The following is an 11,703-nucleotide window of genomic DNA, read 5'->3' as shown; positions in this document are numbered from 1 at the left end:
GCAGTGGAGAATGGGCGGCACATTGACACAGTGGTTAGCACTGCTGCCTCACAGCGCCATGGAGCTCAACAAAGTTCGGACGACAGGTCATCCAGTCTCAAAACATTGGGTCTCTTCTCTCCTCATGGATGTGTCGGACCTAGATCGTAGAAGATCACAGAACCCTACAGTGCAGAAAGAGGCCCTTCGGCCCATCGAGTCTGCACCAACCATAATCCCATCCAGGCCCTACCCCCATATCCCTACACATTTACCCGCTAATCCCTCTAACCTGCGCATCCCAGGACACTAACGGGCGATTTTAGCATGGCCAATCAACCTAACCCACACATCTTTGGACTGTGGGAGGAAATCAAAGCACCCGGAGGAAACCCACGCAGACACGAGGAGAATGTGCAAACTCCACACAGACAGTGACCCGAACCGGGAATCGATCCTGGAACTGTGAAGCAGGCCTGCTGAGATTTTCCAGCATTTTCTGTTTTTAGCTACAGATGACTGTTTTCCCTCAGAGAAGTTACTCGTTGCTGATTATAGTTTGGCCAAATTGATCCACTCTACACCATAGGCACTATTTCAGTGAGGGACAAGAACGCTGCTTCTGTTTAGCTCTGATGTGGAGATGCCGGTGTTGGACTGGGGTGGGCGTAGTCTCACAACACCAGGTTAAAGTCCAACAGCTTTATTTGAAATCATGAGCTTTCGGAGCACTGCCCCTTCATCAGGTGAGTGCAGGATTTGTTTCGCAAACAGGGCAATATATAGACACAGACTCAATTACAAGATAATGTTCAGCTCCAGCAGACTTGCAGCTGGTAAAGCTGTTAATAAATCAACTTTAAACTTCAGTTTAAATTTACTTACAGAAACTGCAGCACACAAATGCATTGTTCAACGTGATTTCACAAAGCAATAAGCTGTCTCTGCCCACTGTTAATCACAGTGGGTCACAGGCACCGCGCTGGCCACCTCCACAAGCGCCGGCGAGGGAGGAAGGACCCACAACAAGATGGCGGCGCGGAGGCTGCTGGCGGCGGCGGCCCGGAGCGCGGGGAGAGTCCCCGGGGTGAGGGGGACCGCGGGGGAGGGGAGAACCCGGGGTATGGGTCCCTGGAAAGCGGGGTGGACCCGGGGGGGGGGGAGAGAGGCCGGGAGAGGAGTGAGGGAGAGGCGGCCCCGGGTGGAAAGGGGGGAAGGGACTGGGGATGGGGGAGAGCAGAAGGCCCGGGAATGGGGAGGCGGGGCAGGGGTCTCGGTGTCAATGGGAGGCCCGGAGGGTGGGGCGGGGATGAGGGCCAAGGTCAGTGGGTCACTGGGGTCAAGGGGAGGTCAGGAGAGGGTTTGACCCCGGGGGTCAGCGGAAGGTCACTGTTATTTTCTTTAAATGGTTGCTGCAAATCTGACATTAAAAACACAAAGTGCTGGACAAGCCGGAGTCACATCGCACTCGGAACATTAACTCTGTCCCTCTCTCGCCGCCAATCCTGCTCGGTTTATCCAACATTTTCTGTTTAGAATCTTACTGTGCAGAGGGAGGTCATTCGGTCCATCGAGTCTGCACCGACAACAATCCTGCCCAGGCCCTATGTCTGTAACCCCACGTAATTATCCTATTAATCCTCCTGACACTAATGGTCAATTTAGCATGTCTAATGCCCCTAACCCACAAATCTTTGGACTGAGGGAGAAAACTAGAGCACCCAGAGGAAACCCATGCAGACATGTAGAGAACGTGCAGAGTCCACACAGACAGTGACCCAAACCGGGAATGGAACCCAGGTCTTTGGCGCTGTGAGGCAGCAGTGCTAACCACTGTGCCGCCCCAGCATTTATCCAACATTTTCTGTTTAGACTCAGAACACACCCAGCGATTTAAAACTGGGCATCCATGAGGTGCTGTGGACCATTAGCAGCAACAGAACTGTACTCAACCACAACCTGTAACCTGATGGTCTGGCATATCCCCCACTCTGCCATTACCATCAAGCTGGGGACTCAGCCCTGGGTCAATGAAAAGGCATGGACGGTGTGCCAGGAGCAGCACCAGTCATACTAAAAATGAGGTGAAGCTACCAAACAGGACTACTTGAGTGCCAAATGGCAAAAACGGCAAGTGATAGACCGAGCTAAGTGATCCCACAACCAACAGTTCAGATCTGAGCTCTGCAGTCCTGCCACATCCAGCCATGAATGGTGGTGGACAATTAAACAGTTCACTGGAGGAGGCTCATAAATATTCCCAGGCCCAATGATGGAGGAGCCCAGCACATCTGTGCAAAAGATAAGGTTGAAACTTACGCAGTAACCTTCTGCCAGAAGTGTTGAATAGATGATCCATCTCAGCCTCCTCCAGTGATGCCAGTCTCCAGCCAATTTGATTCACTCCATGTGATACCAAGAAACAGTTGAAGGTACTGGATACTGCAAAGGCTGCAAGACCTGAGCATGTTCCGGCAATAGTAACAATCTTTTCCAGTACAGCTGCAGCACTGACATTTACTCAGACTTGGAAAACTGCCCAGGTTCTTCACATCCAAAAAAAGCTGGACCAAATCCACCCAGCCGATTTTTTTTTTATCATTTGAACTCCACAAATCAGTCTCTAAGATCTGCTGTTGGAAAGAGCTATGTGCAATGAAAGGGCAGTGTGTTTTGCTGCATGCCTTATGACCTGTATTGTCCTGCATTGTTCTCCAGGCTCAGATCCATCTGAGTTCCCACAGAGAGCTGAAGTATGGCTGGTGGGCCTACATGCTTGGTGAAAGAACAATGAAAAAGTTCAAAGCCAACAGTAAAATCATCACCATCGATGGAAATCTGGCCTCTGGGAAAGGTGCCTTGGCAAAGAGTTTGGCTGAGAAATTAGGTAAAGTTCTGGGGCTGTGGCATTCTTCACACAGCTAATGTTGAATGTCTGTCCATTATTTCTGCTGAGCTTTTCTATTTTGCCCTGTGTTGCTGTCTCCTGTGCTTTAAAGTTTTAGTGTCATAAGTAGGCATACGTGAACATTGCAATGAAGTTAACAGTGCCACCATGCTGCCCAGAAACAGCTGTACCATCTAGTGTCACAAGTAGGCTTACATTAACAGCACAGTGAAAATCCCCTTGTTGCCACACTCTGGCTCCTGTTCGGGTATGGTGAGGGAGAATTTAGCATGGCCAATGCGCCTAACCAGCACGATTTTTGGACTGTGGGAGGAAACCGGAGCACTCGGAGGAAACCCATGCGGACATGGGGAGAATGTGCAGACTCTGCACAGACAGTGACCCAAGCTGGGAATTGAACCTGTGTCCCTGGCGCTGTAAGGCAGCTGTGCTAACCATTATGCCACCATTTAGTTGACGTAATGCAGTTGAATGGTAGTTATTGTGTGTAGGACAAAAACGTAAGTTGGGCTGAAATAGGCAGTGGCCAACCACAGATTATATTAACTCTCTGACATCATCTCCTGGAAATGGTGAATAATCACAAACATAACTGTGAAATGTCTCCCAGAGCCCTCGATACAATCAAGCAAATCCAAAGGAGGCAATGTGCTACTTTGAAGGCACTCATGGTTCAGACAGGAGGATTGTGGTTTATGGAAGTTATTTTAATGCTCCTCCTTTACAAGAAAACTCTATTATCTGTTACAATTATAGGAAGGATCATTAACTTCATAAAACTTCATCAGGTGAGTCACCACTCAGCTGATGAAGGAGCAGTGCTCCGAAAGCTCGTGATTCCAAATAAACCTGTTGGACTTTAACCTGGTGTTTGTGACACTACTTACCTGTGTCCATACCAGCATCTCCACCCTAGTATAGTCATAAGTATTTTTTAAGCCATTAAGGTAGTTATTTCTTCCTCTGCAATACAGTATTCTTACTGCAATTTATCAACGTTCTGCTTTCTTTAGACATGTTATACATCCCGGAAGTTGATATCCATTACTGGGACTGGAAAACAGGCAATGGCGAGAAGTTAAGCTCTTTATTCAATGGTAACTGCAGTGTGGAAAAGTTTTATACTGATCCCAAATCCCCGGATGGCAATTCCTACCGGCTGCAGAGCTGGATGTACCATCTTCGCACCCTGCAGTATTCTGACGCTCTGGAGCACCTTCTACAAACAGGTGTGAGGCTGCTAAGAAGTTGCTTACTTTTCTAGTTGTACAAACTTGCCAGTGCTGTACATTAAGTTCCATGGATCTGATTTCCTGAGAAAAATACTTAGGTAAATTCATAATTGCTTTTGTGGTTATGTGTGATGGAATGAAATAGGTACAAGCTCACTGAAGTCAAATGGAACAGACATATGTAATGTCCTAACTATGTTAGGGGGTTTGTGGGTTTCAAACAAAGAAAGAATGTGGTTTGCACGTCTAGGTTCAAACTAATAGCAACAGACTTATTCTGGGAGCTTTTGCTGCATGGGAGTACAAACTGTACAACACCCTAATGGTGTCATCGTCAAATCATGTGATCAGTTCTTCCTCCAACCTCTTAAATATGTAACGCCACTGAACTGGAGTTCAGTCAGAAGCAAGTGCAGAGCCAGCACTTGCAGTCCTCTGACTCCCTCCGACACCTGGCGTGCCTAATCTTGTTGGATAAACCTGCTTACTCATCGAAGTAGCTTGGGTTCCTCATTGTGAAAGTGTTAATGTTGATTTATATTGTGAACCAACAATGATACGCAATGGATGAAATTTTGATGAGAGATGTAAGGATTGGAGTCGAGGCAATGGAATGGGTATAAAGAGATTCTCTAAGTAGACGTTATAGTAATGTACAGAAGGGTTAGGAACAGACGAAAGCCGTTCAGCCCTTCAGGGCCACTCTGCCGTTCAGTAAGATCATAGCTGATCTGTGGCCTAACTCCATGTACCTGTCCGAGGTCCATATCCTTTGATACCCCTGCTCATTAAAAATGTGTCTATCTCAGATTTAAACCTACCAATTGAGCCAGCATTCACCACTGTTTGAGAGTTCCAAACCTCCGTGTGGAAGTGATTTCCAACATCTCCCCTGAATGGTTTTGCCCTAATGTTTCGATTATGGCCCTGGTTCTAGAGCTTTCGACTAGTGTCAGCTGTATCACAGTGTAGGCAGCAATCGGGATAAACTCTGACAAAGAAGTGCGATTGATCTATTTGTGTTTGTGCCTTTAGGGCAAGGTGTTGTGTTGGAACGGTCGCCCTTCAGTGACTTTGTTTTTCTGGAAGCGATGTTCAAACAGGGCTACATCCGGAAGCAATGTAAGTAGCACCTTTTTATTAGCAACAGTATTCTGCAATCTTTGTGTTCCCCAGCTGTTGAGAAAGATGGAAGTGGGTTGGCTTTTTAATTGCCCTCTTTCACTGAAGGCAGTGACCACTTGTGGGCCAGGATTCCTCCAACACCTGCAGCATTGCCCAAGAGGCTGGCCTCATTCACGAGTCTCTGTGTCATCAGGCTACTCGAGCGCTGCCACGTGCTGGCACAGCTCAAAGGCATGGGCTGTTGAATAATGATCAGCAACGTGTACCCTGGCTGATTCTACTTGCTGATCTGTATCATTAACTATTTACAGGCCCTTCAGCCTAAAAGATGCGTGGTGGTGTGCATGCACCTCCACTTCTTGTTTTCATCCTATCAGCGAGTCCTCTTTACTCCCTCATGTTCTTATCTTAACTCCCCTTAAATAAATGTGTGCCCACTATACCTGTGATTCTCACCACATTCTCATCAATGTTGAGTATAGGAAGTTCTCCTGGGTATTGGATTTATTAATGACTGTCTTCTATTTATGCCCCTGAGTTTTCACCCCACCGACAAGTAGAAACGCTTTCTCTGTGTCTATCCCATCATTCATTTTCTCTCTGTCTACTATACCGAATCCATTCAGAATATTAAAGACCTCAATCAGGTTACCCTTTAGTCTTTCCTTCTCTAAAAATAGGAGCATTATTGACTCTTTCCTGCTGGGTATACATTCTTTGTTCATTCTGGTACTTTTTTTGCACCTTCTCCAACTTTCAAAATTGTTTTTTGGATCTGGCAGCCAGAGGTTTGCACAATATCCCCAAGTCTGTATCATCATGGCTAGAGACAGGTTCAAAGTCATGTCTCTGCCCTTCAATTCTATCCCTCTAGAAATGAATCTCTGTTTTGTTTGGTGTGTTAACGGCTTTAGTAACCTGCCATGCTACATATAGCACGTGGTGTGTCTGAATCCCCTGATTTCTCTGCTTTTTTAAATATTAGTTTTTCCAGGAATATCTGACATCCTTATTCCTTGTACTAAAATGTAGCACCTTGAGCTTATCCATGTTGCCATTTATTTGCTAATTCTGCTAGTTTGTTAATATCTCCCTTGTTGCTGTCCTCATCTGTGTTAATTACAGCCACCAATTTAGTGCCTGCTCTTCACCAGTCGCCAATTTCCTTCTGCTTCAGTCTTTATCAGACCTTTACAAAAGTAAAGGCTGTTTATGAAGGCCCCGTCTTCTCAACCTTGCCTCTCGCCTGAGGTGTGGGGATCCTCAGGTGAAATCGCCACCAGTCAGTTCTCCCCCTCAGGGGAGAACACCCTATGTTATCTGGGACATTGGAATACTGTGTACAGTTCTAGTCACCCTATTGTAGAAAGGATATTATTAAACTAGAAAGAGTGCAGAAAAGATTTACTAGGATGCTACTGGGACTTGATGGTTTGAGCTCCAAGGAGAGGTTGGATAGACTGGGACTTTTTCCCTGGAGCATAGGAGGCTAAGGGGTGATCTTATAGAGGCCTATAAAATAATGAGGGGCATAGATCAGCTAGATAGTCAATATCTTTCCCCAAAGTTAGGGGAATCTAAAACTGAGGGCATAGCTTTAAGATGAAAGGGAAGAGATATAAAAGTGTCCAGAGGGACAATGTTATCACACAGAAGGTGGTGAGTGTCTGGAACGAGCTGCCAGAGGTAGTAGCAGAGGCAGGTACAATTTTGTCTTTTAAAAAGCATTTAGACAGTTGCATGGATAAGATGGGTATGGAGGGATATGGGCCAAATGCGGGCAATTGGGACTAGTTTCGTGGTTATAAGAAAGGGGTGAAGGGCCTGTTTCCATACTGTAAACCTCTGACTTTACCTTGCCTTTACCGTACAAAAGTAAAATACTGCGGGTGCGCAAAATATTCATCAACCTGCAATGCTAACTCTCTGTTTTCCCACTCCACCGATGCTGCCTGACCCGCTGTTTATTTCCTGCATTTCTTCATTTCTGTTTGTAATCAGATCTTTTTCCAGTTCTTATACTCACATCCTGTTCCATTTTCAGGTGTTGATCACTACAACGAACTAAAATTGAACAGCATTTGTGAGTTCCTTCCCCCTCACTTGGTTATCTACCTGGACAATCCTGTTGTGGAAATACAGAAGCGACTGAAGCAGCATGGTGAGGTAAGACTCCTTTCATTGCCTTATATTGCTGTCCTGTAGTTGTTTGGACTGATAACAGAGGCTGCTGCTACTGAATGAATTCGTATTAGATGATTGCATATTTGTGTCTAATAATGAATGCATTGGTTTGGAGACCAGCAATATTGTGCACAACAGTGGACAAGCATTGAACTACTTTGATGAACAATGAAGGGTTATACCATGGGTAATTCCTGGGAATAACTTCACCTGGTGAGGTCCTGTCTAGCTTTATCCTACCTCATCCAGTCTAGGTCTAAGGCCAAAGCAGAATCTCATAACTTGTTGCTGGTTGACATTAGTGTAATGTGTTAAAGCACATGATGCATGGCTTCAGGGTGCAATGGGATGTGGGCTTGTCTGCATGACCACAGAAAGTAGTGGAGGCCAGAGTATTATGTGATTTCAAGAAGAAATTAGATATAGCTCTTGAGGCTAAAGGGATAAAGTAAAGTTTATTTAATAGTGTCACAAATGGGCTTACATTAACACTGCAATGAAGTTACTGTGAAAATCCCCTCGGTTGCCATACTCTGGCGCCTGGTTCGGGTACACTGAGGGAGAATTGTGCATGGCCAATGTGCCGAACCAACACAACTTTCAGACTGTGGGAAGAAACTGGAGCACCCAGAGGAAACCTACGCAGACACGGGGAGAACATGCAAACGCCACACAGACAGTGACCTAAGCTGGGAATCAAACTTGGGTCCCTGGCGCTGTAAGGTAGCAATGCTAACCATGGTGCTGCCCACAAGAGATACGGGGGGGAAAGTGGGATCAGGATATTGAATTTGATGATCAGCCATGATCGTAATGAACGGCAGAGCAGGCTCGAACGGCTGAATGGAAATACATGAGTCCCTTGATGATGATGTAATGCTGTGGGAAGGGGTTTCTGCATGGGCTGGGAATAGGAGGGAAAACCTGCAACATCTCTTTTCCCCCCCTTTAATAATCTAAGGAGGTATATGCATACTATAGCGTTCCTACAGATTGACCTTGGCATCTCTCGTGTCTGTATGGCTAAGTGGCTGAACTTGCCTAACCGTTAGGAGAGCTCCAAATAAGCAGCTCCTTCATTATGGGTTGAGTTTGATGTCCAGTGTTAGATTAGTGCATTTGAATAATTGCTTAAAGTTTTAAAGTTTATTTATTAGTCACAAATGAAGCTACTGTGAAAATTCCCTGGTCGTCACACTCCAGCACCTGTTCGGGTACACAGGGGAGAATTTACCATGGCCAATTCACCTAACCAGTACATCTTTCAGACTGTGGGAGGAAACTGGAGCACCCAGAGGAAACCCATGCAGACATGGGGAGAACGTACAGTCTCCACACAGATAGTGACCGAAGCTGGGAATCAAACTGGCGCTGTGAGGCAACAGTGCTAACTAGCCTCTGTGCCACGTTACCACCTTATCAACATACCGAACTTGAGCATTGCTGAAGAAAGAACATGTTGTCAAAACTTTTTATCTAGCACTCATCTTTCAATTTCAAAGAGAGCAACAATTTACACTGCCGAAGATAATTAGTGTTTTGTGTATCTTTCCATTCATAACCTGATTTGGCAGATAGATTGCTGGGGAAACTAACATAACTATTTTACCCCCATGCATAAGCCCAGTTCTCTGTCTCCAAGCTGTAAATATATGATCTAAAATTTGACCCAGAATCAGACTTCTTTGATTTTCTTTTTCCCCACTTCCTCACCTTAGGGCCTAAAATGTATTCACTTTACCACGTGGGATTGATTTTAATCTTTAAATTTAAATAACTTCCCTGGTTGCTTTTTCTTTAGCGCGCTGTCTCGAGCGCGCATAGATGGCAGTTTGGTAGCTTCCAATTTTAACCTGCCTGCATGAAAATTTGATTTTTGATTTATTATTGACACATATATTGACATACAGTGAAAAATATTGTTTTTTGCGTGTTATACAGACAAAACATACCATTCATAGAGAAGGAGAGGAGAGTGCAGAATGTAGCGTTGCAGTCACAGTTAGGGTGTAGAGAAAGATCAACTTAATGCGAGGTAGGTCCATTCAAAAGTCTGACAGCAGCAGGGAAGAAACTGTTCTTGAGTCGGTTAGTACATGACCTCCGGAAGAAGGTGGAAGAGAAAATGTGTGGGGTCCTTAATTATGCTGGCTGCTTTCCCAAGCAGCGGGAAGTGTAGACATCGTCTACAGAGGGAGTGAAGGGGAGAATATTGTGCAAACCCACTTTTTCTGGGCCTTGTTTATGCTGTGTTTTCCTTCTCTCTCTTCCTATTTAGTCCATTAACATCAAGACACCAACCTTGGGACTGATTAACACACAAATATCTTAATTTATTAAGGATGTGTTAACAAGTTAGTAGTGTTACACAGCCAGAGAACCTGTGCACAGATCTGAGTTGGTTACTTCCTTGAAGTAAACTGGTACATTGCATCACCCCCTCCCTAGTGATATGTGCAGAAAATACCACCACAGTCACTTAAAGGTGTACCACAGCAGCCTCACATCACTTTTAGTACATGTCAGTGAGATTGTCAGGAAATGTTGGTGTAACTTGTTGGTTGGAAGATGGGCCTATGCTAATCGGGCAGGGGATGAGGCTAGCCCATTGCACTGGGGGTGGGGTGGGAGAATGTACTGACCCCGGCAGTCATGGTTTTTCCAGGCTGGGGTAGAGTAAAGGATCAGGGCAGCCAATGAGGTTAAACCAAGGCTTTCCCTGTTGTAATGTTTTAAACTCCAGGTTTATTTGGTAGCTCTAGCTTTCAGAGCGTCAGTCTCCTTCTTCAGCTGAGTGAGGACTTGTGTTCACAGACAGGGCATATAAAGACACAAACTCAATTTACAAAATAATGGTCGGAATGCGAGTCTTTACAGGTAATCAAGTCTTCAAGCTACAGACAATGTGAGTGGAGAGAGGATTAAGCACAGATTAAAGAGATGTGTATTGTCTCCAGCCAGGACAGTTAGTGAGATTTTGCAAGCCCAGGCAAGTCGTGGGGGTTACAGATAGTGTGACGTGAACCAAGATCCCGATTGAGGCCGTTGTTATGTGTGTAGACCTTGGCTATCAGTCTCTGCTCAATGACTCAGCGCTGTCATGTGTTTTGAAGGCCGACAGTGGCACCTCCACACCACGTAATGTTTTAAAGCCATCTCAGCTCTTTGGATCTTGTTTGATTGAACCGAAGACTTGCTGCAATGTCCTGTCTTGTCAGTTTGGATCTGGTTTGACTATGATTGGACTCAATTGGCTTTTTTGATTAGAAATAAGGTACCAAAAGGTACAAAAAAAGATGGATCTTGCGCAGGTTGTTTCCTTTCTGTATATTCCAGTTTTATGTTAGGTTACCCTGAAGCATACCTTATTCTATGCATTGAGTTAGTTGCCTCGAATGGCACAGTGGTTAGCACTGCTACCTCACAGCACCAGGGACCTGGGTTCGATTCTCGGCTTGGGTCACTGTCTGTGCAGAGTTTGCACGTTCTCCCAGTGTCTGCGTGGGTTTCCTCCGGGTGCTCTGGTTTCTTCCCACAGTCCATGCTGGTTAAGTGCATTGGCCATGCTAAATTCTCCCTCAGTGTACTCGGACAGGGCAACTAGGGGATTTTCACAGTAATTTCATTGCAGTGTTAATGTAAGCCTACTTGTGACACTGATAAATAAACTTTAAATCTTTATGTGATAGGCTAGCCAGAAGCCTTTGTGCAGGAAGCCAAAAGACTGCAGAGTCGCAGTGGTAATGACCGTGCTGGCAAAGCACTGAAACTAATGCATCACTTGTACTGACCGTGCTGGACAGCCAAGCAGCCTTGGTTTTTCCAGTAGAGATAGGTAGTTAAAATGGACATCGCTAAGGAGAAGTACTATTACATGAGAAGCTGTACTATGCTTGACAGCTGAGTAGAGCAGGATTGTTAGATTCCTTGGGGCAGACTGTTTTCCCATTTTCTGAAACAGACCAGGGGACAATGTTGAGCAAAATGCCAGAAGGTTACGTTGATTCAAAAATTACCTACTGGAGATTGATGTTAAACTTCCTTCTCTCCACTGAACAGAGGGAAAGCCTCATACAATTGTCCAGGTTTAAGATCATTCAGTGAGAAATTAGTCTTGGAAGAAGTTACCTTCACTTGTTTGGGGTCAGCTGCATTCAGTTTTTGGAGGGAGCACAGAGTGGCACAGTGGTTGGCACTGCTGCCTTGCAGCACCAGGGACCCAGATTCCGACCTTGGGTGACTGTGTGTGAAGTCTGCACGTTCTCTTCACGTCTG

The 11,703-nt window shown here is 45.5% G+C and overlaps 1 protein-coding gene across 1 annotated transcript in view; it reads left to right on the top strand.

Moving 5' to 3' along the window:
• The first annotated feature begins 956 nt into the window (after positions 1 to 956).
• ndufa10 (NADH:ubiquinone oxidoreductase subunit A10) overlaps positions 957 to 11,703 on the top strand; it is a 58,584-nt gene continuing 47,837 nt past the window's right edge. Inside the window, exons 1-5 of the mRNA XM_080198759.1 lie at positions 957 to 1,066; positions 2,698 to 2,866; positions 3,901 to 4,116; positions 5,155 to 5,241; positions 7,289 to 7,410. Of these exons, the coding sequence (XP_080054885.1) occupies positions 1,010 to 1,066; positions 2,698 to 2,866; positions 3,901 to 4,116; positions 5,155 to 5,241; positions 7,289 to 7,410 (651 nt within the window). The 5' untranslated portion in view covers positions 957 to 1,009. The remainder of the gene's footprint in view (positions 1,067 to 2,697; positions 2,867 to 3,900; positions 4,117 to 5,154; positions 5,242 to 7,288; positions 7,411 to 11,703) is intronic.

This window comes from Carcharhinus amblyrhynchos, chromosome 11 (assembly GCF_965287045.1).
Source record: "Carcharhinus amblyrhynchos chromosome 11, sCarAmb.v2.hapA, whole genome shotgun sequence".
In the NCBI taxonomy this organism is placed as follows: Eukaryota; Metazoa; Chordata; class Chondrichthyes; order Carcharhiniformes; family Carcharhinidae; genus Carcharhinus; species Carcharhinus amblyrhynchos.
Note: the sequence above shows the minus strand (reverse complement) of the source record. Positions and strands in the feature narration are given on the sequence as shown.